The sequence below is a fragment of the Prosopis cineraria genome, unplaced genomic scaffold, assembly GCF_029017545.1.
Source record: "Prosopis cineraria cultivar Desert tree isolate PC_DT_omini unplaced genomic scaffold, ASM2901754v1 PC13, whole genome shotgun sequence".
Classification (NCBI taxonomy): Eukaryota; Viridiplantae; Streptophyta; class Magnoliopsida; order Fabales; family Fabaceae; genus Prosopis; species Prosopis cineraria.
The window spans coordinates 5171669-5199427 of record NW_026555344.1 but is presented as its reverse complement, the minus strand read 5'-3'; the positions used below and the strand labels follow the sequence as shown (position 1 = coordinate 5199427).

Sequence of the window (27759 nt, the reverse complement as noted above, 5' to 3'; positions counted from 1 at the left end):
AGAACGATCATGGGTTCAAATTATTTGAAAAAAGGATTAAAGGACTAACATTTTCAAGTAAATTAAGATTATAATTTTAATTCGCTTCACCTTAATTTATTTAAAAGACCTTGATCTTTTTTTCCCCCAAATAATTTGATCTCATGTCCATCTTCCCAATTTCTCCAGATTTGACATTTATTTATAGACTTTAGTTGATGTAGCTGGGCCCACCTATCACTGATGGTATATTTCACGATTTGTTTATTTCCAACCATTACGTGAAGGCAGGAAAATTAATAAAAAGTCGATGATTATACTGTCATCAAATTTGAATTGTTTTCATTTTTTTTGTTTTCCTTTTTTTATATAATTGTATTAAAATTTATTAATTTCTTTTCTTAAAAATTTCAAAACTTGCACTTTTGAAATGTTAAAAGTTTCATTTTGATTTTACAAAAACATTACATATTACATATTATTATTTTTCATTAATATATTTTTTGAAGAAAAGAGTTTTTTCTTGTTTAATTTGATATTTCTAAAGGTGAAGACTCATGGTAGAATTACTTAAGAAAGGCGTCAGAAACACAAATAAGAGTGGTGTAACTATAGTAATTTAGGGCTTGTTTGATTTCTGTTCTCATTTTTTGTTTTTAAAAATTATTTTGTTATACAATTTTTAAAATTATTTTAAAAACATAACAAAATAAAAATTTGTTTGGTTATGTCAATTAAAAGATAGTTTTGAAATTAAAAAATGGATCAATAGTGATAGTTATAAACAGTTAATGATAGTAATTAGTAATAAAAATTAGTCAAGGTAACTATAATTTTTAATAATTAAATGTAATATATTTTAAAAATAAGAAAATAAAGTGAAAACAACTTAAAGTTGTTTCTATTTTTTATTTTTAAAAATAAAAAAATAAAAATAATTTTAAAAACAACTAAATGAAAAATACTTATACAAACAAATCTTTAAATTTTTCTATTATAAAAAACAAAAAATAGTTTTAAAAAAAAGAAAACAAACAGATCCTTAATTTCTTAAATAAAATTTGAGAGGTATCTATTTTTCCTTAGGAAATTTGAAATTTTTTACCGGCCCTCGGAAAATTTGATCAAGCTTTGGATGAGGGTCTTAGAAATTTGATCGAGATTCAGTGAAAGTCTCGAGGAAATTTCCTTTCTTTGTTCATTTAGTCCCGTCTTTCTCATTCAGTTATCAGTATGACATGAAACAGATGAGACTTGAACAATGAACAAATGTCTAATGACGTGAAACGAATGTAATTTTTGACTTTATAGTATATGCACTGTATCATTTCCACCTACGAATGGTGATTACTTGGTGAATATTGAACACTATTAAGTCCGCGATCATATAATATTAAAAACCAACTTAATTTCATCGGTTAAATCAGTCAATTATTAAATTAATATTTTAATCAGTTCAATGAAATGCTTTGTTTAGTAACAGATCTTGAAAAATTAGATAGTGGGGATAAAATTTTTACTCAAGAAAAATACTAATTATTTTGAAAAGATTTAAAATTAAAGAAATTAATTTTTTAAAATAATATTCCCTCTATTGATTTAAGATTATAACATATAGATAAGATTTGTGTTAAATAATATTTTTTGGGGATAAGAGAGACCTTTGGAAGAGAAAACTGAGAATCTTCTTTTAGGAGAGGGCAATTGAAATTTTTTAAAAGGGGTAATAGAAAGATCTTGGGTTTTTATATCTAATTTTGTCTAGCCCAGTGGGGGCAAATGCCCCCATAAGCCTAAACCTAGATATGTCACTGATTTTATTTATAATCGATCTTGCAATGATTCAATTAAGTATTTTAATTGATTCAATAGCCAATTTAATTTTTAATATTTTGTTTGTGACGGACTATATATAAGAAAATTCCAAGTTGGTAGCCACGGTAGAAATGCCTTCCTTTGAAATTTGAGATTCATTCCTATGAAAGTTTTTGGAAATTACACGGAAGGGGACTTGCAAATCTAACTCTGTTTTTTCACCAGACAAATCTAGCTCTGTTTCAAGAGCATCATTTTCTACTCATTCTGATGGTTTTGTCGTCTCCATATGAATGTCTGACTAATTAATGTAGAAAGCAGAAATCAAACCAAAAGAGTAAAACAGGCTTCATATAGACTTGTCTTTAAAAAAATATATATATACAAAAGCCACAATAAAAATCATGCATGACGAAAAACTAGATCAAACCAGTTATATAATTATCTTTTTAAGTTTTATACCATCACACATCAACATAAAAATCTTATAACTCCAGGTCAAGTTAATAATTTTTCTCGATCCTAAAAAAAAAGCTAATTTTTCTAGTATATTCGTTCACTTTGTGGCCACTTTGGGCGATTATTTAATTTCTTAAGGTTTAGAAATAAAACACCATCCCAGTGGAAGGATCGAATTGACCTGAAGTCCAACAAAGGGTGAAACTATTGCCTTGCTTTTATTCATTTTGCTTTTTTGGTGAAATATTCATTTGGTTAAATTCGTGGAAATTTCAAGTTCAAATGCATTCATTCAACCGACACTATCTCCCCCATGACCCCAAAAAAGGGGCACAATGTCCAAACTTTCATTGACTTGGTTGACCAAGTCTACTGCAAGAAAACATTATCAAAGCAAGCAAATCAATCTGATATGGCGTTTTCCTCCTCTGCTCCATACTATCGATCGACCTCCAATGAAATACGATCATTTTATTAGGACATTTATTATCACCACGAATTAAAATTCAATCATTAAATTGCATGTTATTTTTTGAAAAATGTCACAAATTTTTTACACATAAATTACAAATAACCTGTTATCAAAAACATTACAAAGAAATGAATTTAACTATTGTTTTAGATTTTATAAATTAGTTAAAAAGACCTTATACTCAGAACAAGAGGCGTTAGCCGAAAAAAAAATAGAACTAGAGGAATTATTAAATGAGAGTATTTTAGAAAAAATATTTGTCGAATTTACCTGCTAGAACTCAATAAAGGAGTAAAAACATAAATATGAGCTGTCTGTTGACCCAAATTTCAATAGGAAACTTGAGAGGTTTTTTTTTTTTGGTTCCTTCAAGAAATTTGATAACGCATTGGGTGAAAGTCTCAGTAATTTGATCAAGATTTTGGTGACAAGTCTCATGGAAATTCCTTTATCTCTCCTCTTTGTTTTTCATTTAATGCCTGTTTAAGTAACCAAACACATTCAAACCATATTCAGACGTGATTTTGTCAAATTTAACAAGTAGTTAGATCTTTCAAATGTGCTTTTTGTATTTTCTCAAAAAAAAAGTGCTTTTGGTAAGTGTAAATTAAAAATCAAACACACATTTACCTTTTGTTTGGATGAAAACAAAAGTTGAGAGAAAAGAAAAATAAAAAAAACTAAAAAAATATTATCTCTCCTCCTGTTTGAATGGATAGGAGAAAATGGGGAGAAAAGAAAATAAATAATAGCCTGTTTGGTTCGATGCAGTGTAAAGGGATTACCTGTAATCGTGATGCATTACATGATTTCAGCTGTTTGGTTGGCACCAGGTAATGTAAAGGGGATTACATCATGTAAAAGGAATTACATCATACACTGTAAAGAGGATTACACCAATAAACTTATGTAATCCCCATTACAACCACATTTTATATCAAAATACCTTTTCTCATATAACATACCAAATAAACACATGTAATCCTTATTACATTACATTCCATTCCTTTGCATTACATTACATTACATTTCCTCTGATTCTTTGAACCAAACGGGCTATAAATATTATAATGATTATAACGCCCTTATATCAAAATATATCATGTTTTATGCAATTATATTTGTAAAAATAAATTGAAAACAGAAATTATATTAAAATTAACATAATCAAATTATTTGTTAAAAATGTATTTTCATATTATATTTTAAAATCAAATAATTAAAATTAAATTAATGTAATTCTGGACACTTAATATAGCCAATGGCTAAATTATTTAATTAAATAGTTAAATTAATGTAATTCATAACTATAAAAATTAAAAATTATAAATCAAACTGTTTAATTAAAATTAAATTAATATAATTAAATAGTCTCTTGAGAGTCAAAGCGAGAAATAAATAAGAGGGGGTAAATGGTGGAAAAAAAATTTACTCCTAAAACCTCTCCACTTTTTAAAAAAAATTAAAAGAAAAAAACAGTAGGTCTCACAATTTTTTTCTCTCTCATTTTTTCTTTCTTCTCATTTTTTTTTCCCTATCCAAATAGAAAAAAAATATATTTTCTCTTCATATTTTCTTTTCTTTCATCTTCCCAGCCAAACAGAACATTAATCCTATCTTCCAACTGATGCCTTAGCACATCTTGTTTGAGATAGGTGAAAGGTGAATGGACACTTTTACCAATTTGTATTGGGGGAAAAAAGAAAGTTGAGAAGACAAATTCATAAAGAGATTAAAAATTATTATTTTTGAAAATCTATTTTTTTTCTCTCCTATCTTCTTTTTGCTTCTCGGTTTAATTTATTGGGGTTCAGTTTCAGTGTTCATCAACTGATGAGCAATTTGGACCATCAATATTTGTAATTTGAATGATCTAAATTTACCAGTTTTATTTTTATATTTTATTATATATTTATTAAAATATAAAATATAAAATTTTAATAAATTTTCTTTGTTATCAATCTGGACAATACATATTTAATTTAAATAGTCTAATTTAATATTAATTTTTTATTTTCATAAATTGAATATCCAGATATACTTTTGATAGACTGTGTCTAGAGTACATTTAAATAATTAATTTATAAAAAATTTTAAAAAATTAATATTAAATTGAACTATCTAGATTAAATTTATATTGTCTAGATTAATAATAAAATAGATTTATTAAAATTTTATAATTTTTTATAATAAATATAAAATAAAAATAATTTTTTTAAAATTCATCCAGATTTTTATTAAGTGATGATCATCAAAACCAAATTCAATTTATTGGCAGCAACATGTGAAACGAATTGATACTGTTGACAGCACTGTCATTCCCTTCACACCCAGTGACTGTAATTACTTGCTCTGCATCTTGTGAGAGACTAGCGTAGAAAAATTCCAACATGGTGGGACATTCTTTCTTAGAAATTTGAGACTGAAGCCTATGAAAGCTGTTGGAAGTTACACGGAAGCGGACTGGAAAATCTTTAAGCTTTGTTCCAAACATGGCGCTCACTCCCTCGCTTTGGCTTCATCAAAACAAACTTGTAGTTAATTTGAAGTTTCCCCTCACTTTCTCTTATAATCGTACTTTTTCATGACAGTTTTTCATGACCAATTTCCAAGAACTTGGTGGGTGGGACTGCCAGTGTGAACAATGATTTTTGTCTTTTTTTTTTTTTTTTTAACCAGCTAGTGTGAACAATGGGTAATGCGCATATACATGTTGAGCTCAATCAAAAGAAATTCAATTTTGATTCAAAGAGTTACGTACGTCCATTCACTATACATCATCATTTCCAACAATAATTTCGATGACTTTCTGCAACTCTTGGTGTGCCTTTCTCTCCCCACTCCTCTCTCTCAATCTGAAATTTGCAAGCTGTATATCTGATTCCTTCGTACTTGACTCATTGCTTGCCCCAGCCCATGCGTCTCGTCACTTTCTTAAATTTTAATTGACAAATACTACTTTTAATTTTATTTATAAATTATTTTTATCAATTTTATTAATATTAATATAATAAAAATATAAAAAATACAAATAAGTGACACTTTAAATATAATTTTTAAGTAAAAAGAAAAAAAAATTAACACATAATATAATACTGCTTTCATTTTCAATTATAAAATATTTTTAAATAAAATTTTATATATTAATAAATTTTATTGAATATATTTTATAATTTTATTTTTTAAAATAAAAATATAAATTTTTAAAAATGTCCTTCGTTTAATACTTAATTAATAAAAAATATTAAATAAAGAGAATATATGAAAAATATAATATTAAAAAAATATTATTAATGAAATTTTATTTTTATTAAAATGTTTTATATTTTAGAACGTTGAATCTTTCTTAAAAATGTTTTATAATTTAGGACGGAGAGAGTGTTATTTTTTCTATCTTTCTTTCTTTTACTTTTAAAGAGTAGTTTAAAAATTTTAATTTAAAATAAAATAATCTTATTAATTAATAATTGATAAAGTAAATTAAATTATATTTATAAAAGATAACTAATAAGTATACTTTAACCTCAAAATCATCATATTCAAAAATAACATCACAGCTTCTTGCTTGAAATCGGCAAATTTGTTCACGAGAAATTGCATCATTTATAAATTATAAATATAATGCAACTTCTTTCTGATTTCGTGCAAAATATATATGCCGCCCAAAGTCCAAACGCAAGGGAAAAGGGGAATGTACAACCAGCTTTGCTTTTATTAATAATTATTTATTATTCTTCTTGTTACATTAATTCGTGGAAGTTTCGTATGCATTGCTTTAATTCTACGGTCACAATCTCCTCTCTTACATATCTCCCCCATCGGCCTTTTTCTTTCCATTCACAAATAATTCTTAGATCCGATCTGAAGGAGTCCCAATTCTCTTTTGCGTATCAAAGCAAGCTAAGCAATCTGATATGGCGTCGTCTTCTTCCTCTGCTCCATCATCTCGACCTGCAAAGGAATATGGTGTTTTTATTAGCTTCAGAGGTGAGGACACCCGCCTCAATTTCACAAGCCATCTTCACAGTGCTCTTTGCAGAGACAAAATTACAACATTTATCGACAACGGAATCGAGAAAGGAGATGAGGTATGGCCCTCTCTTGAGAAAGCCATTGAAGATTCGACTCTATTCCTTGTGGTCTTCTCAGAAAAATATGCATCTTCCACGTGGTGCTTGAAGGAGCTTACCAAAATATTAGAGTGCTCCAAAAATCAAGGTCATAATTCGGTGATGCCAGTGTTCTATAGAGTAGATCCTGCAAATGTGAGGAAGCAGTCTGGGAGTTACGAGAAAGCATTTGAAGAACATGACCACAAAGGCATCAGCAAGCAGCAACTGCAAAAGTGGAGGGAGGCTCTCACTTACGCTTCCAATTTAGGTGGCTGGCATTGTAGCTTGGATAGGTAACTATATGCTTAATTATTATCTCTCTCTGAACGATTCAGCTAAATCAATTAGTCTTTGAACATCACTGTTCCGAATTTTGATTTTTGAATATTCTGTTATTTTTACCTTAATCCTCGTCCCACTGGCTAGCTTTTAGATTTCCTTTATTTATAATGATGGATTTATAGTCATAATATTGAGCTGAAATTTTAGACATGTAGTTTAAGTCATTAGTAAGCCGTCTGAAGAAATTTTGTAGCCTAAAACAAAATTATTTAATAGAGTTAATATCTCATCATTTACCTATTTTTGTATATTTTTCTAACTTTTTGAGCCGCAAAAATAGGTATTAAAATTTTGTAATCAAATAATTCTAACATTTATTCACTTTCAATAGATAATTTAACTAATTTATTTAATGTAATTTGTAACGTGTTGATTTTAAATAAGATTTAAGTAATTTATAGTTTCAAAAAACTTCTTTCAGCCGGCTGTACGTAGAAATAATATTTTTTATTGTGAATATATGAGTAACATTAATGCTTAATAGAAAAATAATGACTGGTTATTTATGTATAAGCAAGCAATAAATTTTTAATAAAAATATGTAATTAATATTAATGCTTAACGGGTACTGACCGGTTATATCATGAATAAGTCTAAATGAACATTTGCACCTATACATTAGAGCTATCATGGTCCCCATTTAGCTGATCAACCAGATTCTTGCAATCTGATTCCAAAATAACATCTCATCTAAAACAGTGTAAAATACTAAAATTTCCCCACAAAATGTGAGCAATATTTTTCAAATACACCTGTCCACTGCCTTATCCCCATGTTCATTTGTGCACTTAATGAAATATTTAATTACTTTAACATTATGGTAAGCCAATTCTAGAAGAATGGTATCGTGGAGATATCTAAATCGCTTGCCCAATTCTGGTCTTTCTGCAGCATCCTTTGGATTTTTTTCATAAAAATAAATAATTAAAGAGACAAGTGTTTTCCTTAACGACTTAATGGTTAGAATGTTTCTTTTAAAAAGAATATACCTCAACTAAAAAAGCAAAAAAAAAAAAAAAAAAAAAGAAGCTGAGACAAACTCTGAACTGTACCATGAGGCGGTTAAGGACTGAGGAGTCTATAAATACCATGTTATCCTCCTCACAAAATCACACACACCCCGAGTCTGATCACCTGCCTCTGATCTTGAATATTCTGCTATATTTTCGCCTTAGTCCTCAACCCACTACATTTATAACTACACATTTATAGTCATAATATTGAGCTGAAATTTTGCATATGTTGTTTAAGTCATTGGTAATGTCACTTCAAAATTTAAGAACAAATTTCAATAATCTGCCAACTTCCAAATTAGTTGCGCATGTCAAATTTGGTGTCTTTTTATTTTTTCAATGGTGCAGAAATGAAGCCGATCTAATTAAAGAAATAGTGCAATGCGTGATACAAAAGATGGGATGCATGTATGAAAGCGAAGATCATTTAAAAGGCCTGATTGGAATTCACAAGAGAATGGAAGCTCTAGAATCATTGTTGAACAAAGGCTCCCAAGATGATGTTCGATTTGTTGGGATTTGGGGTATGGGTGGTATTGGCAAGACCACTCTTGCAAAAGCAATGTTCACCAAATTGCGTTTTTTGGCATTTGAGGGGTCTTGTTTTCTGTCCAATGTGAGAGAGGAATCAAAGAAACTTGGAAAGGAAGGTTTGAAGGAAAGGCTTGTCAGGACATTATTAAGGGATAAAGGCGATGAAATAGCTCCTTCTACCATGCAGAGACTTAGCTGGAAAAAAGTTCTCATTGTTCTTGATGATGTTGACGATCATGAACAATTAGAAAGTTTAGCTGGAAGACATAATTGGTTCGGATCAGGTAGTAAAATCTTGATAACAACTAGAGATAAGCAAGCTCTTGGTAAGGAAGTAGATGACATATATGAGCTCAAGGCTTTGAATTTTGATGAAGCTTTTAATCTGTTGTCCATGAATGCCTTTAGAAAGAACTGTGCTGACCCAATAATAAGAAAGCTAGCAACGAAAGTGACTCTATATGCAAATGGAATTCCATTGGCCCTAAAAGTTTTAGGTTCCTTCTTGTTCGACAAAAGTAAAGAAGAATGGGAAAGCCAGCTAAAAAAACTTAAAAAGTCACCTTTTTCAAAAATTCATGATATTTTGAAGTTGAGTTTCGAAGGACTTGATCGTGAGGAGAAAGATATTTTTTTATATTTGGCATGTTTCTTCAAAGATTATGATGTTAAGAATGTAAGAAATTTGTTAGATTCATGCAATTATTCAACAACTATCGCTTTGAGCCGTCTTAAAGATAAAGCTCTATTAGATATTTCTTTTGGAAAAATAGATATGCATGATTTACTACAAGAAATGGGTCAAGAAATTGTCCGTGAGGAATCAAAAGATCCTCAAAATCGCAGTCGATTATGGAATTCTGATGAAATTTCTGAAATATTGAGTCAAACTAAGGTAAGAGTAAGCATAAAATTTCGTTGATCAGTTCTATACTTGTTATGTATTATGTAATTTGTCCAATATTTTGATCCCTTTTTATTATTTTCCATTATTAGGGAAGTGAAGCAATTGAAGCCTTATCTTTCAATGTGTCAGAGATAACTGAAGAGATGTATTTAAGTCCTCAAGCCTTTTCCCGAATGCCTAATCTAAAATTTCTTGATTTTTATGGCTATTTTGGTCAAATGATCAAGTTGAATACTCCTTATGACATTGAGTTCCCAAATCAAATCAGACTACTGCGTTGGTTTGAGTGCCCTTTAAATTCCTTGCCGAGAACATTCACAGCTGAAAATCTTGTCAAAATTGAAATGCCATGCAGCAAATTGACAAAACTTTGGGATGGAGTGCAGGTAAATTTATATTTTTGTTACAAAATTATGAATTGACAAAAATTAGTGATGCACGACACACATATAAAGAAATCTTATTACACGTAGTTTATGTGTCTCTGCTGTTACAGAATCTTGCAAATTTGCGCGAGATGGACCTCCAGTGTTCAAGAAATTTGATCGAGCTACCAGACTGTTCAAGATGCAAATGTCTTGCAGATGTAAATCTAGATGGCTGCTCAGAGTTGCGTAGTGTGCATCCAAGTATTTTAACTCTCGATAGCCTTCATAGGTTATCACTTGAATATTGCGAATCCCTTACCAGCCTTAGAAGCTCTACCCATCTAAAATCTCTCGGATACCTCTCCCTTCTGGACTGCTCAGGACTGGAAAATTTTTCAGTAACCTCAGACAATTGTGACTTTGAATTGAATCTATACGGAACAGCCGTCAGTGATGAATTGACCTCATCCAGTGGGCATCTCAGCAAAGTGCGTAAACTAGAACTCCACTTGAGTTTTTCTAGTCTTCCCTACAATTTGCTTGACCTGAGCAACCTTCGAGAGCTTGATATTGGTGGTTGCAACAAGTTAGCGCCGATTCTACATTCCATATTTGATAGGTTACGTTCTTTGGAAGTTATAAACTTGTCATGTTGTAGCGAGTTATTTGGACTGCCTGACAACATCAGCTTGCTGTCATCATTACGTGAGTTACATCTCTGTGCGACTACTGTAGAGACCTTGCCTGGAGGCATCAAACATCTTTTGAGGCTGCAACTTCTTAATGTGAGTAGTTGTGCATCGCTTCTTTTTATACCAGAACTCCCTCCCTCCGTTCGAAGGTTGTGTGCCTGCGACAGCAAATCCCTTGAGACCGTACATTTAACTTCAACAATTGAAGACCAAGTAGTAGAAGAGGACAAAAAAGTATCGAGATACCTTGACTTCCTAGGTTGCATGAAGTTGAATCGAGAATCAGTGAAAGCTATTGAAGCAAAAGTGCTACTTGAGCTGAACATAGCCACACCCATTCCTCGTGGCGCACTAATTCGCTACCCAGAAGCAGAGCTATGCAAAGTTCCAGAGTGCTTCATGTATAGGACAAATCAGTCTTCCATATCTGTGGGTCTCTCTTCGATTCCACAACCTTGGGATGGCAGCTTCATCTTCTGCGCGATTGTTTTTGGATTTTTCCACAACCTTCGTGAAATTGAAGCCTGCTGTTATAATGATGGTCCATGTGTTGGAGGTGGGCGTGCATCATTTGATTGTGGGTATCTATACGCCAAGCGTTCAAAGCATGTTTTTTTTTGGAGAGGTCAAGTAGAAAGGCGAATTGAAGAAAGGATAATAGATGCTCAAAGCAGCGCTTGTCATCGAACGCTCGAAATAAAATTCGAACCTAATTTTGAATATGGAGATAAAGCATCGGAGTATGTGGAGGAATATGGGGTGTGCCCAACATCGGCACCCGAATATCAAAATTATATTCAACAAATGAGGTTGGAATTGCAGCCACAGCCTGATTGTATAGGAATGGAGGCTGGTTGCTCCCGTTACAGCACAAGTCATTCTACCATGCATGATGAGCCCCATACATTTGGAATGGCGGCTGGTTGCTCTAGAAAGCGCAAATATTACAACTTCATGGATCTTGAAGATTTTCAAGATTTGGATTCAACTGAAAATTAAGGTGATCATCCTTACTTAACTTTCTTTTTCTTCCTCATAATTACCCCATCATCTTCATGTTCCGCTAGCCTTCCTAAGATTACCGAACCTGCTGCTTTTTTTAAAAAAAAAAAATTAATTGAAATTGTGAATTGAGCTTCCTATCTCAATTTCTCACCCTCTAATTTTCTTTCAAACTTGTCTCCTTCAAGAAACGAATTAAAGTATGAATTCTTTATGATCTGTCTATATTTAATTCGGATCTATATGCTATTGGATATAGTTTCATTCGAGGCACTAAATTATAAATAAAATACATTGCATAGGCCAGCTTGATTGTTCTTGTAATTGGATCACCGAGTTGAATTATTTTATTATATGGCCAATGGCGTTCATCTCCTAATTAACAAACAACCATTAATTTGGCCGGCTGATATCATTAAATGTTCTTCGCATCACCAATCGAGCTGAAGAACATGGCCAATTTAATCAATAAAAAATGCTATTTATTTGTCCTCTGTTTTTTTCCTTCTTTATGAGGTAATCTCGAACAATGGTCATTTTTTTATGGGTCATAACTAGGATAACTATAGCGAGATGATATGAAGTTACAGAACATTAATTATGCTCATGGGGAAAGTAAAGCATTTCTGCTGTTAAAAATATATATATGTCAATGAATGTGAATTTCTTCCTATATTTTGTCTCCATCTACCGTACTGCTGCATCTTCTCTGATCATCAACGATCAAGTTCAGTTTTTTATGCCACTGTACTGTTCTAACTTCTCTCAGATATACCATTCACATGTGAAGAAGCAGTCTGGGAATTCCACAAAGCATTTGAAGGGTATGAGCTGAACCAGAAGCAACAGGTTCACTAAGCGGAGGCAAGCTCTCACTCATGCTTTTAATTTATATAACAATTATTATATAATATATTATGATCTTTATGTTGGCTAAACCAATTTTTCAACATCAAGATTCTGATTTTTTTTTTTTTCCAATCCTTGTCCCTCTGGCTAGATTTGCATTTCATATGTTCCTGAGGTTGCGTTCATTCAAGTCATAATATCAGGCTGTAAGTTTAACGTGCTGCAAATGAAATGAATAAATTTCTTACATAATAGGGGAAGAATTGGATGTGATGAAGAATAATGAAATACCGAGATTCTTTTAGACTACAATAAATTAATTAAAAAAAATCTTGTGACCCAAGTGTCCAAATTAAAACCGTATCACAGCTTGATTGGTCTTTCACGAGCATTTTGGCTTTCATGCCATTCAACAATAATCAGTACAGTTCATTTAAAAAAAAATTAATTAGCACAGACTAATATTACATGTTTGAGATTTAATATTATTTTATTTTCAAATATTTTTTGAATTTTTTATTAATATATGGGAAAAAATTAAAATAAAAATGTGAAACAAAATATTTTCTTAACTGTTAACTTTTAAAAAAATATTTAAAATTTAAATCAAATCCGGACGTCCAAATAATCGTCCAAGGCAACAGGCACTGAAACCGTGCCCACGGCTTCCATCCAATTCATTGGTTCGATTTCGGACTCCACAGCCTCCACCTCCATGCATGCATACGGCTGCGCTAAAACCCTCCGAAATCGTCTTCTTTTGCCGTGTGACGTCTTCTATATTCTAGATGCTTCAATCTTCCGAATGAACTCCCGAACGCCCCCATCAACAATGAAATCTTTGTACGACTGTGACTTGTTTTCTCTTTATAGAATGAGCCAACTTAGTAAAATTAGTTGAATAGATTGGAGGCCTTCTCCAGTAGTGTCTTGAGCCACCAGCGTCAATGGTTTGCAGGTCGCAGCCGCCCATGAAGACGCTCCTTGGAGATTTGGCTTGCCTCCCCTGGCACTGCCACTTGGTAGAGCAGCTTCTTCTTAGTCCTGTATTATTATTATTTTTAGTTTAGGAGTTCTTAATTTAATTACTGTTGTTAGTTAGTTTAATTAAGTTCCTGGTGCATTTAGCTTCACACACGCAGACTATTCATGGAAACCCTAATACAAGAGTATCCTCACTTATTTGGCGCGCCTGGGGGTTCAGGGGGTATGCCATTCGGTCGATTGTTCTCATCTAACATAGATGGTTCAGTTTCTAAGTGGGATCTCTTTCACTTGACGCGGAATGTGTGGGATAATTGTTTTTTTTTTTTAATAACTTTCTATTTTGAGTTTGACCTCAAGTTCTGTAGATTTGATTAAGTTTGAAAGACCGCTGAATAATCCTCTTGCCTCTTGCCTTATTGTGGAGATTAATAAAGTTAAAAGTGCTTGGGATGTTAATACGGTGGCTTGGTCCACAGTTTGAAGAATTCCCAGACTACAAGAAAATTTTAAGGAAGTCAAATATCGTCTGTCTTGTGGCCTCAAATCTCTTTAAATTTTTGTAATTATGTTTCATTTTGCGAATAAAAGAACGTTTTTGAAAAGCCCCATTGTTGAACTGGTCATTGTCAAATGTCAATATGTCGCCATTTGTTTTTGGCCCCCTTCGATTACATGTTAATATCTCATTGTATGACTTGCGCCCGATCTGATGATGCTTTTGCAGACTGTGCTTGGTTCAATTGGTGTCTCAATCTGGCAGATGGCATTGGTACCATCCAAGAGTTACTTTACCAATACTGAAGCGGAGCATGATCATATGGGGAATGGATATTGTCTTATTATAGAGACAACGATCGTGAACGACGTGAAACCAGTGAAAAGCGAAGAAGATTCCGAGCCGCCTATTCTCTTAAAGCACTAGAGTATCCACGCGTTGCCATGGGTTGTGATGATAGATCTGTGCGAATATATGCTGTCTCAGACTCAGATGAGGTCATGCATACAAAATCCTTGCCACGGGTCAGTGGTGAGATTTCTTCTCCTGAGTTATGATGCTTGGTACAGATTCCCTAATCCCTATCTGTTCTGCTAGGTTTATATTAAGTGAGTTACATAAAATTTCAGGACGAGTATTAAGTATGACTTGGAGTGCAGACGCTAAGCGCATATATTCAGGAAGCAGTGATGGGTACGTATTAATGATCGTGTAGAAGTCTTAGGGCATTTACCTGTATATTTCTGCTATTATATGAATATATGGGCACCTCACTGCAAACGATGTTGTAGACAAAGCAGCATAATCGAGTGTCTAATTAGAGTGCCCTTAAGGTTAAGACTGAATATATCATTTTAATCGGGTGTCTAATATTGATTCTTCACTTCGTATTTTAACCGTCATTACTTTGTTAATTTTCTAACTGGATTACTATCTGGCTCTCTATTTATATGAAAACCTTCATTGCTGCTTGTTTGTGTTTTAGGTCTGGGACACTGGTTGGTACAGACAGCAGTGGTAGTGTCCAGTTTTGGGATTGCCAGCATGAAACTCTCTTATAAGTGCATTCGTTGCACAATGGAGATGTGAATGCTCTGGCAACAGGACCAAATCATGACAGAGTATTCTCAGCTGGCTCTGATGGCAAGCTATGGAGTTGTATAAGTTACTCTTGTCATGAAACTGTACCAATTAGTATTTATTACTGCCAAACCTTTATGACCTTTTAATTTTTGCTTTATATCTTGTATGAAATCAATGTTATGGAAATTATTAGCTGTTAGTCGTCTATACTTTCCAATGAAATCAAGGGGCAGTGAAGGCTGAAGATATTGACTAAACAACAACAACAACAACAAGAAGAAGCCTTTATCCCATTAGGTGGGGTCGGTTATATGGATTGCAAGACGTCATTGTGCTCTATCATTTATCAAGCTTTTAGGAATATTATAATTAAGAGATCGCGTTCAACAACTTCCAAGAGTGTTCTCTTAGGCCTTCCTCTATCTCTCTTAATCAGACTTAAAGTTATATGTTTCACTCTTCTCACTGATGCCTCCTTGGTCTTTTTGTACATGCCCAAACCATTGCAACTGATTTTCTACCATTTTTTTCTCAATAGGTGCCACCCTCACATTTTCGCGTACGTGCTCATTTCGAATTTTATCTTTACGTGTAGTCCGCACATCCATCGTAACATTCTCATCTCTGCTACTCCAACTTTATGCTCTTACTGTCCCGTTAGAGCTCAGCATTCACTACTATATAACATTGACGGTCTGATAGCAGTGTGATAAAATTTTCCTTTAAGTTTATTAGGCACCTTATGGTCGCAAATAACTCCTTTAGCTTTTTTCAATTAAAACATCCAACTTGAATTTTATTGAAATATCTCCACTGATTTTGCCATCATTTTGAATAATGGCTCCCAAATATCTAAACTTTTCCACTTGAGGTATAATTTGATCTCCCAATTTTTACTTCCAAATTATTGTCGAATAGTCCTTTACCAAATTTACAATATAAATATTCCGTCTTACTTCTACTCAGACGAAAACCTTTCGACTCCAATGTCCTCCTCCATAACTCAAGTTTGCAATTAACCTCTTCTCTTGTCTCTGCTATAAGAACTATATCATCTGCGAAGAGCATACATTTCGAAATTTCCTCTTGAATATGTTCCGTCAAACATTTAAGATCAAGTTGAACGAATAAGGACTCAGAGATGATCCCTGATGTAGTCCAATCTTTATAGGAAAAATCTTTTGTTTGACCACTAGGCGTTCTTATACTAGTTTTTACCCCCTCATACATATCTTGTATGGCTTTAATAAGCAATCCGTACTCCCTTTTTTTCCAACGCTTTCCAAAACACTTCTCTTGGTATACGGTCATAAGCTTTTCCAAATCAATAAAAAACCATGTGTAGATCTTATCTTTACAACGATACTTTTCCATTAATCCTCTTAGTAGATAAATCGCCTCTGTAGTTGATCTACCTGGCATAAAACCAAATTGATTTTCAGAAATACTTGTCTCCAATCTCAACCTGTGCTCAATTACTTTCTCCCACAATTTCATTGTGTGGCTCATGAGTTTAATCCCTCTATAGTTTAGTACAATTCTGAATATCTCCTTTATTTTTATAAATAGGAATTAATGTACTTCTCCTCCACTCATCAGGCTTTTCTTGGACTGTAAAATCACATTAAATAACTTAGTTAACCATCTCACCCTTTCTTCACCTAAACATTTCCACGCTTCGATAGATATACAATCAGGTCCGTTGGCTCTACTATTTGCCATTTTCTTAAGAGCTTCCTTTACCTCCTTATCACGTATTATTCGATAGAATGAAAAATTTTGTTCTCCTTTACCAGTTACTAAATCCTCCAAGTTACTAGATGAATCCTCTCTATCATTGAAAGTTTAGAAAAGTAAGTCTCCCATCTATTTTTAATTTCATCATCTGTAACTAAAATTCTTCCCTCTTCATCCTTAATACACCTTACCTGTTCTAGATCTCTTGATTTTCTTTCCCTACTCTTGGCAAATTTTATAAATATTTCGCTCTCCTTCCTTCGTCTCAAGGCTCTTATAAATTCTTCAAAAGCTTTAGAACGAGCTTCAAGATATTGACTAAACATATAAGGATATTATGCATTCGGAGTTACTGTCTTACCAGAGGTCAAATTCCTGTTGAAGTAATTAACCATTCAGCGAGCAAAGCGGTTGGCGTGGGTATCTAATGAAAGATGGGATAAAAACCACAGGAAATTAACGAACAAAGTGAAATGATAATTTGCTTAGAACAGTCAAACTATCACCGTAATTAAGGGTGATTTTCTTGAATCACTCTTTGCAAGTCTAAGGCAATGGAAATTGCTTCTCAATTATGAATACTAGAAGCCTAATAAGACTTCAATATTATGGGATAACATTCCTAAATCCGAGACTTAAATGCTGGTTTTGGTCATTCCCAACTTTTGATAGCCAACCCTAGATCACCTGATATCAAGCTGCAAACTTCAAATCCCAGACAATATTCGCTGCTAGAGATGATATGATTGTTGAACCTCTTAATAGCTTTGGGAATCAAGTGATCCATAAAATGTTATTAAAGCCTCTGTGACCAATTAGTCACGACTCACTAGTTTGGTCACTGCCACGCCCATTCTTTTGAACTAAGTTAAATATGAAGGGCATATTCTTTGTCCATGCTTCTCTTCCTCGTTTTGGTCATTGCTAAATATTTAAACCATGTGCATTTAAATTTTAACATTCCCCCTTCCCTGCGTTACAAAATTTCAAACTGATGCCTGCATTATGTATTATTTTTCGCAGAGGTCTCTTCCTATATTCTGTGAATAAACCAAAAAATTGCTGATCGCAAGAACTTTTACGATATTTTCTCCTTTTATAATCTTAACATCTCCGTAATTGTTATGGACATGATATATATATATATATATATATGCAGTCTCAGGCATTTGACGTTGTCCTCATCCAGTTATGTATGAGTCAATATGTGCTCCTGATTTTACATTTTTTTAACCTACTTTCCCTCTTTCCACTTTGGCGCCTTGCTATCTTATATTGAGTTTACAGACCATGTGACATTATAGCAAATATTATTTAGCCTATTCTCTTTGAAGATTAACCTGTACAAACTGTCCGGTGAGTCCGTGTTACCCAACAGTGTTGAGTTAACATCAGTGATGAAGAAATGGATCTATGCTGATTGTTTGAGGCTTCATACACATGATTCCAGTGCCTTGACTGTCGCAGTACCAATCTGTCGAGAAGGTTTGTCCTTGGATTTTATTTCTATATTTTTTGTTCAGAGACAATTTGTGTATCCCTTGTTAAGCATGTGAATGAAATCTTATATTTTGTTGGTTTCAATTTCATCCACGATTCTGTTCCTTCGTTCTTTCCTTATTTTTGACAGATCCCTTGCAGAATAAGCAGAGTAGAAGGGCTCTTCATGAAGAAAGACCCATTGATTTTAGTTACCATAAGTGGGCCCATTCAGGGGTTCCCATGCTGATTTCAGCTGGTGATGACACCATACTTTTTGTACTTGCTGTGGAGGGGTTCACTAAGTTCTCAACACATGATATCTTCCCTGCACCACAGAGAACACCCATTCAACTGGTGCTGAAAACGGTCTTCAATCCAGCAGCAATGCTTTTAGTCCAGTATTTTCATTGTTCAGATATTCTTTCTGTACAACCAGAAAAAAGTTTCCTCCCTGATGCTACATGTCTCAAAACTGGAGGCTTTGCAAAAACTGATCTGCTTGTTCAAGTTAAGAGCAAGTCATCGCGGAAGATAATTTGTAGCACCGTTGCTAACTCAGGTGTACTATTTGCATATTCTGTTCATGTGAAACCTAATCTAATTGAATTGAAGTGGTCTGAAGTTGGGAAAAGTACATGGAATGTTAGGAAAAGGCAACTCCCTGTGGACTACCATTTGCTGATTGTATGATTTTTAATCATGATTCCTCCCAGTCGATGGTAGTTGGGCATGATTGAAGGATATGTGTAAGTTGGCACAATAACTTTTGTCTATGTGAACCTCCAATTGTAATTTTCTGTAAAATATGGTTACTTAAAACATTTCTTTGAATGGTTATTTCTTATTGATGTTTGCTTTCTAGTCTTTCTCTTGAGTGCCTAGTGTGGTTGTTACATGATGTGATGAGTACACCTTTTGGCTGAGCACTAAATACTTGATAGTAATTAGTAATGTTGGATACTTTCAATTACAGATTTTTGCGTTCTGTGCTGCAAATGAGTTGATATTCCAACGTGAAGAATATATTTATTTTTGTTATCCAATTTATCATTTGTTGATTGCCAGTCTGTTCCCTTCCTCACTATAAACTTGGCATTCACAAGGTTCGATATTTGAAGCCAATTAGTATGTATGTTTGTACAATAAACTTCTAATTTCATTTTAAGTAAACTTGCCGGCCTATGGTGTTATCAAAAGTGAAAGGACAATTTGAGCCATCATGTCTCGTTGTCTGTGTAGTGTGTGGTTTGTTGATATGTTTTGCTTGAACGTTGTAGCTTGTGGAAGTGGGCAGTTCAGGGTCAGTGCATGTCTTCACCCAATCCGCGAGATGCAAGATGAGGAGTAACCCCCTACCGAGCCTCCCATAACAAGAATGTTTACTAGTTCTGATGGGCAGTGGCTGGCAACTGTGAATTGCTTTGGAGATGTAAATGTATTCAGTCTTGAAATGCTAACGTTTATTACTTTGCCCTCTAAATATCTTAAGTAATGATTTTTCCTTTTGAACCTTTCATAATAGGCCTGTCCTTGTGGTTACAGCATTGCAATTGGCTAGGTCATCTTGCTAAAGAAAGAGAGCAAAGGGAACATTTAGGAGGCTCATGCATGTTTGTCCATTATTTATTTTTTTCCTGCCCTTCTAAGATATGAAAATGCTTGCATTTGACTTTCTTGAGATTCATATTATGATTTGGTAGTTTAAAACTTCAATTCTTTTTACAGGCGGCACTGGTTCATTTCTAGATTAGATGGTGCCTCTGTTACTGTTGGTGGATTTCCTCCCCAGAACAACAATGTTACTTATAGTTACAGCTTCCTCAAATCGAGTGTATGCGTTGGGTGTAGAGGCCAAGCAGTTGGGAGAATGGTCAATGCGGCATAGATTTGTTCTTCCAAAGAGATTCCAGGAATTTCCTGGTGAAGTTATTAGGATCTCATTCCCTCCCTCCCCAACTTCGTCTTCTCTTATTGTTTACAGTGCCAGGTATGATAGAAGTTTGATGAAAACACCAAACTAAATGAGAAAAGTAATACTTGTCATCAGCGTATGTGTTTTGAGTTTTGAGTTTGACTTTTGAGTATTAGAAACTAACGTTACTTCAATTATAATCAATCTATTGCTCACCTTACGGAATACTGATACTGATGCATCAATTGTTCATTTATGTTGTCCTTTCTTAAAGTATTAGTTGGGCTATATGCATGACCTGTTTTAGGATTTCTGACCGCACAGTACATACATAATGCAGATCCATGCAAAATGATATAGTAGTGCCAGAGAGGACAGAAAAAAGATAAATTGTAAGTGCCAAATATAAACTTCAAATGAATAGCATCACTGGTCTTTTAAAATGTCGCAAAGTCAAATGCTTGCGTTGGTATTTCCAGCTAACTGGATGTGGTGGTAATATTTTAACACTGAAGAAATTTTGTCAAAGTTTAAACTTGTCTATAGCCATTCTTTTTTCTTTCTCGAATGGCTCACGATATGAGAGCTCAGAAAGATTTCGTCTCTAAAAAGCAGACTGAGCGTTTGGCTTTTAAACTTTTGATAGTTAACGATGACTGACTGGAAATGGGGACATCATGGAAAAACTTGGCTATATGTTTATTGTTTTGGCTTTCCATCTATCTGATTCCTGAAACTTGATCTGCCTCAGGGCGACGTCTTTGATCAACTTTGGGTTGTCAGTGGAGCAAGAAGATAGTGATAGGAGGAATGTTGAAGTTGTTCCATTCACGAATCCTATCTTATTTTTGTCACATCTTTCAGAAAATTCCTTGTTATTAATAGAGAAGCGATGATCACAAGTGGTTAATAGCTTTGAAGCCCCACTTGTCCACAGACATATTTTTGGGACATAACAGCCTTCATAGAAATAAAATTCCTTTTATCCTGTTTCAGTTTTCTTTCTTTCTTTGTTCTTTTTTCTTTTTCTTCCCAGCAAGGTTCCATAATATTTTTTTAATTTAAATAAATGATGTTTGACGATTTCATGTGCATCTGAAATTTAACTCTTGAGTTCACCTTATTATTGAAATTATTGACATCATATTTTCGTCTCTGAGAAAAATGTAAAAAAGGCGTTAGCATTAGGCCATGGCCATGCATAATGGAATATTAGTAGGAAATTGAAAGAAGCAATGATCTTTAGATTTTTGTGACATTTTATAAATTGGAGACTCGTGTTATTTTGTTTTTGGGGGGACTTGTATCTCATTATCTTTCATTTATTTTTTAAATAATAATAGCTTTCTTTAAGATCCATCCTACCCAATGAGATGAACTAAATTAAGTTTTTCTTTTTCTTTAAATAATGGTCATGACCTTTTTGTTAAGAACCAACTAAATAATATTTTTTAACCCCTAATTATAAACCAACTTGATTTGACTCCTCAGTTATTTATTAATATTTTCTGCCCATTGTTCTGTATATAAAATCACGCGGCCCAAAAATTTGTTTTATAATATAAGGTGAGCTCAACAAATTAATAATGATGTACTAATTCTTTGAATGTAAGTCATTTTTTATTTAATGAATACTATAAAAAAATAGTTATGTATTAGTATATTTTAGTTTTTTTTTTTTTAAACTTTATCCATCTTTGTAAATGTATAAAAAGGGATTTTATTAAGGGTGAATAATTTTAATATTGTTAAAGTAAACATTTAATTTTTTAATTTATGCAATATTTTATTTTAATTTCTTAACTTTTTAAAATATTTTTTAATTTTTAATCTTAATATTATTAATTTTATTTTAACAAATTTTATATTAAATATTTAAATATTGACAAAACATTTACCTGAGTTTAACTTTTTTAAAAAATAATAACAATTTATATGAAAAATAATTATTTAAAAATAAAAATATTAAAAAATTAAGAATTAAAAAAATACTTTATAAAATTAAAATATTAAATTAATATTTTATATAAAATTAAAAAATAAAAAATATACTTTACCCTTTTAATATTCTCAAAACACGATTGGCATATTCTGGAAAGTTGGGAGACAAGCACGGGACTACCCCGAAACTTCCTCGTAGTTCTTTGATAACTCTGTCTGTTTCAAAGAACTTTGACAGATTTTCTGATTTTCTCCAATTTTTGTCCAGACCATCCATTAACAATCTACACACTCTGATCCAAGAGTTTAATAGTTAATACGGGCTTGTCGCGTCATTTATCTCCTAATTACTCTTTCTTCAAGTCTTGTATTTGGTAACTGCAACAAGAAGACACTTTCTGCACATCTATGTCGGACTCTGTTTTCATCCTTTTTGATTAAATCTTGTTGCTATAGTGTTTGGCTCCCTCCCGTTTTTTTGTTTTTTTCTTTCTCTTAAACTCATCCCTATCTATTCCTTAAACTACACCAAGATTTTTCCCAAACTAGCCAAACTACAGTGCTTGTTCTTTTTTAATGGCATCTTGTTCTCTTGGCATAAAGTATGATGTCTTCATCAGTTTCAGAGGCACAGACACACGCCATGGTTTTCTTAGTCATCTGAGGAAGGAAATGCGGCAGAAACAAATTGATGCCTATGTGGACGACAGGCTTGAAAGTGGAGATCAAATATCACCGGCACTCTTGAGAGCCATCAAAGAATCACTCATGTCATTGATTATATTTTCAAAGGATTATGCTTCTTCAAGGTGGTGTTTAGAAGAGCTGGTGCAGATTATTGAGTGTATGGAGAAGCAAAAACAGATTGTAATTCCTGTTTTCTATAATACAGATCCCTCTGATGTGAGGCATCAAAAAGGGTCTTATGGAGATGCCTTTGTCAAACATGACAACTATTACGAGGAAAAGGTTCCAATCTGGAAATCAGCTTTGAATAAAGCAGCTAATTTATCTGGGTTTCATTCATCAAATTATGAGTAAGTTCTTCCCCCCTAACAGTTTTTTCCCCCAATAAGTGGTGATGTTACTGAATTTCATAATCTTGCTCTTTTCCTGAGGTTACAGGGATGAGGCTGAGCTTATAGAAGAAATCGCCAAGTGTTTGTCAACAAGGTTGAATATTATGTACCAAAGTGACTTCACAGGCCTTGTTGGGATTGATAAGCGGATTGCAGATATAGAATCGCTGATGAACCAAGGATCAGAAGATGTTCAGGTCATTGGAATTTGGGGCATGGGCGGTATCGGTAAGACAACTATCGCTACTGCTGTATTCAATCGATTTTGTTTTGACTATGAAGGATATTGCTTTTTGGCACATGTGAGAGAAGAATCAGAGAATCATGGGATCATGTATTTGAAGAATAAAATTCTTTCTATTCTACTCAAGGAAAATGATTTGCATATTGGTACACCAAATGGAATACCCCCTTATGTTAGGAGAAGGCTTCTTCGGAAGAGGGTACTTGTTGTTCTTGATGATATTAGTGATTCTGATCAACTTGAAAATTTAGTAGGAGCACTTGATTGCTTTGGATCTGGTAGTAGAATCATTATAACAACAAGGGATAAGCAAGTGCTAGCTAAAGGAGTTGATAAAGTATATGAGGTCAAGCCAATGATGTTTGATGATGCTGTTCAACTTTTTATGTCAAATGCCTTTGAGAACACAAATCTAGACATGGAGTGGATTGAACTATCAAGGAAGGTGATAAGTTATGCTAAAGGAATTCCATTAGCTCTTAAAGTCTTGGGTTCTTTTCTTTACAGCAAAAGCAAGGAAGAATGGGAGAGCCAACTTGAGAAGCTCAACAAAATGCCACATGCAAAAATTCAGGATGTGATGAGATTGAGTTATGATAAACTAGATAGGGAGGAGAAAAACATTTTCTTGTATATTGCGTGTTTCCTCAAAGGATATAAATCACAGCAAATAATAGTTTTACTAAATGCTTGTGGTTTTTCAACAATCATTGGGTTAAAAGTCCTTCAAGACAAAGCTCTTGTAACTGAAATCAAAGGATCAAACTCAGGAGCTTCAAGAATATTTATGCATGATTTGGTACAGGAAATGGGTTGGGAGATTGTTCGTGAAGAATCAATTCATGACCCTGGAAAACGTAGTCAATTATGGGATGCTAATGATATATATCAAGTGCTAGAACATAACATGGTAAAAATTTTAACTGTATAACTATATTCTTTCAAATTATCTTCTTGTTTTTCCCTGATATGCTACTTTTGCTTTTCAGGGGCCTAAAGCCATTCAAAGCATAACTCTGAATGTGGCAAAAATTGAAGAGCTTTGCTTAACTCCTCAAGTCTTTGATGAGACGTCAGAGCTAAAATTTCTTAAATTTTCCCAAAATGATACTGATGAACAAATCCTTCGCCTTCCTCATGGCCTTGAATCTTTGCCAAATGAACTGAGATTTCTTCATTGGGATTGCTGTCCTTTAAAATCCTTGCCTTCCACATTCCGTCCAGAAAGTCTTGTTGAACTTAGCATGACTTGGAGTCGTGTGGAAAAACTTTGGGATGGAGTTCTGGTACGTATCAATCTACATCTTCATAAATAAACAATCATGATATAGTTTTTCTTATTTTGTGTCTCTGGTTAAAATAAAAGCTCATGCAATGTTTTGTCTCTTATAAATGTTGCAGCGACTTGTGAATTTAAAGAAAATTGACCTCAGTAACTCCAAGTATCTAATGGAACTCCCAGATTTTTCTATGGCCAAAAACCTTGAAGAAGTAGAACTTTACAACTGTAAAAGCTTGCGTATGGTTCATCCTTCTATTTTAACCATCCACAAGCTTGTGAGTTTGAACCTATCATACTGCAAATCACTTACCAGACTTAGAAGTGATGTCCATTTAAGATCCCTGAGTAATCTTTCTCTTGGTGAATGCTCAAGGCTGAAGGAATTCTCAGTGACATCAGATAATATGAGGAACTTGAGTTTGGCAGGGACAGCTATCAATGAATTGCCTTCATCCATGAGGCTCCTCAACAACCTTGAAAAGTTAGAAATGCATCGTTGTAAAAATCTTAAGAATCTCCCAAGCAAGTTAGTTAACCTGAGTTCTCTTCAAGAACTTCGAATATTTGGCTGCATGCAGCTTGATGCATCAAATTTACACTTCCTATTTCATGGCTCAAGGCTCTTGGAAACATTGTTGCTGCAAGATTGTCATAATTTATTTGAACTTCCAGACAACATCAGATTCTTATCCTCATTGCAGCATTTATCCCTAAATGAAACAGATATTGAGAGGTTGCCTGCAAGCATCAAGCATCTTCCACAACTTGAAAAACTTGACTTGAGTAATTGTAGGAGGCTTCAGTCTTTGCCTGAGCTTCCACTAACTATTAAAGAACTATACGTCACTAACTGCACTTCCCTGGAGAGATAATGTTCTCTTCCATGGCTTCTTATCATCTGAAGGAAAAAGTACGAATCAGCACTAGATTCCAGAATTGTGTGAACTTGGATGCACATTCACTCAGAGCTGTGGGAGTAAATTGTCATGTAAACATCAAGAGATTGGCATATGAACATTTATCAACTCTAGGAAAAAGCAAGATCCTAGATGGTCCTGTTGATGTTATTTATCCAGGAAGCAATGTTCCAGAGTGGTTCAACAACAGGACAAGGCAGTCTTCAGTAACTATTGACCTTCCTTCTGCTCCACCTTCGATGTTTGTGGGTTTCATTTTTTGTGTGGTTGTCTGTAAGTTCCCATCAAATGACAAGAACCTCGTCGGATGTGACATCTACTTGGAAAGTAATGGTGAAAGGGACAGGAAAATGGGTACGTGGACAAGCATAACTGCTTGTGAATTTATGTCTGACCATGTGTGTCTGTGGTATGATGAACGATGTTGTCTGAAAGGAATGGAAGGCTGGGAAGCAGATGAAACCAGGAGTAAGAAAATATCATTTGAGTTCTTTGCTCAAACTGGAAATGTTTGGGAGAAGAAAAAGGATATTGTGATAAAAGAGTGCGGAGCTTGCCCCATATGTGCCTCAGAATTTAAGACATTCATTGAGCAAATGGACTTGGAGTTGGAGTCAGAGCTTGAAGCAATTGAAATGGAAGTTAGTGGAAGGTTTGACGAGAAGAAAGATGAGGAGGAGGCAATTTCTTTAGCTCAAAGACCCAGTCAATATATGTTTCCACCGCTTCCAAATGGAACTTGGAAGAAAGCGACACAAGGCTTGAAAGATCTCATCAATCTGTGACTACTTCAAATGCACCAGATTCTCTCCTTGCATGTCCTGGCTTCAATTCGATTTCTGGTTGAGACCTTTTAGTTTGAACATCTATTCACATTTTAGTTCAGTTTCTTTTTTATTTTCTTTTTTTTTTTGAATAAAAATGCAAGTACAAAGCCTTGGAAAAATGTAAATTGGCAAAAAAAAAAGAATAAATATAAATAAATCAAAACATGTAAATATTGAAGTCCTGTTAATGAAAAGAGAGTTAGAAATTTAATTTCAAACTTTAAAAAGTTAGAAGTTAAAGCTAACTCTTAAGAACTTCATTAAGCCAGCCTTTGAAAAGATAAACGAATACTCAGGCAATTGATATTTACTTTCAAATGACATTTCATAAAAGCTTTTGATTTCTTCGTTCCTTCCTCCTCCGACTTGAACACACCATTGATTTATCCGCAAGGTTGCTCTCTTATTGTGCTCACCGGATGTTTTATGTATGGCTTCTTGTTTTGCCTTTGCAATGGAGTTTTTTTTTTTTTTTCAAAATTGCCTCTGTAAGTTCTGATCCTAAGTTTTCTTTTATAGCTTTATGGTATACTATTTTTTTTTATTAAATAGAATTTTAGGGTAGTTCTTTTAAGTGGACTCAATATTTAACAAATTTAAAATATATTTATCTTTTCAACAAAAAAAAACATATATTTATCTATAAATTTTGAATATTTTTCTAGGTAAATTTAAGATTTATAGTTTTAAAAATTATAAAAATCACTTTAGGTGTCAACTAGAAAAATCTATATTCTCTGCATTTGGTATGTTCTATGTGCCTTTTTTTCCCTCAATAGAAATGACTTTTTCACCACATTTTTCTTCATATAGTTTGTTTATTTTAAAATTATTTACCTTAATTATTGTAAAAAAAAATGGTTCCCCTCCGACATTAATACTTTAAATTTTAAATTTTAATATATTCTTGATATTGTATTGTTTAATGTTTAATGTTTAATTTTTTATTTAATTAACTTTTGAGTTCCTCAATTATAATATCTGTATTTTTTAGCCAAAATATCTATTATATTAAAACATGATTTATATAATGTAAAATTGTTAAATTTTAAAGTTTGAATAAACAGTTCTTAAACATAATTTGCATTTTGGGTCAATAATCCATTCAACAATTATAATAATAAATTTTCAAATGAGAATCAAGTACAAATCGTACATTAAGTTCTCATGTGAAAAACTGATCAAAATAAGTTCTCGTGTGAAATTCCTCGTAATCATGCACACACCC

General features: G+C 33.2%; 1 protein-coding gene and 2 pseudogenes across 4 annotated transcripts; all 3 read left to right on the top strand.

Moving 5' to 3' along the window:
* The first annotated feature begins 6580 nt into the window (after nucleotides 1-6580).
* On the top strand, nucleotides 6581-15082 carry LOC129290877 (disease resistance protein RPV1-like). Of its 4 annotated transcripts, none has more exons than XM_054927944.1 (9): nucleotides 6581-7130; nucleotides 8541-9621; nucleotides 9723-10019; nucleotides 10130-11693; nucleotides 12486-12559; nucleotides 13503-13566; nucleotides 14256-14551; nucleotides 14657-14720; nucleotides 15013-15082. In XM_054927944.1, exons 1-4 carry the CDS (start codon nucleotides 6640-6642, stop codon nucleotides 11690-11692), a joined length of 3432 nt encoding a protein of 1143 aa, XP_054783919.1. In that variant the 5' UTR covers nucleotides 6581-6639; the 3' UTR covers nucleotide 11693; nucleotides 12486-12559; nucleotides 13503-13566; nucleotides 14256-14551; nucleotides 14657-14720; nucleotides 15013-15082. The 4 variants fall into 4 exon arrangements, with proteins under 4 accessions (XP_054783919.1, XP_054783918.1, XP_054783920.1 ...); XM_054927943.1 differs by having other exon boundaries at nucleotides 12465-12559; XM_054927945.1 differs by lacking the exon at nucleotides 13503-13566.
* A 4577-nt stretch (nucleotides 15083-19659) lies between these two features.
* LOC129290884 (WD repeat-containing protein PCN-like) lies at nucleotides 19660-21233 on the top strand (annotated as a pseudogene).
* A 1154-nt stretch (nucleotides 21234-22387) lies between these two features.
* On the top strand, nucleotides 22388-26644 carry LOC129290876 (disease resistance-like protein DSC1; annotated as a pseudogene).
* Nucleotides 26645-27759: the final 1115 nt, after the last annotated feature.

Coding starts and splice junctions, on each gene's coding strand:
- LOC129290877 (XM_054927945.1), top strand. CDS start 6,640: ATGGCGTCGTCTTCTTCCTCTGCTCCATCATCTCGACCTGCAAAGGAA. Junction 7,131..8,540: donor TGGCATTGTAGCTTGGATAG/GTAACTATATGC, acceptor TCAATGGTGCAG/AAATGAAGCCGATCTAATTA. Junction 9,622..9,722: donor AAATATTGAGTCAAACTAAG/GTAAGAGTAAGC, acceptor TTCCATTATTAG/GGAAGTGAAGCAATTGAAGC.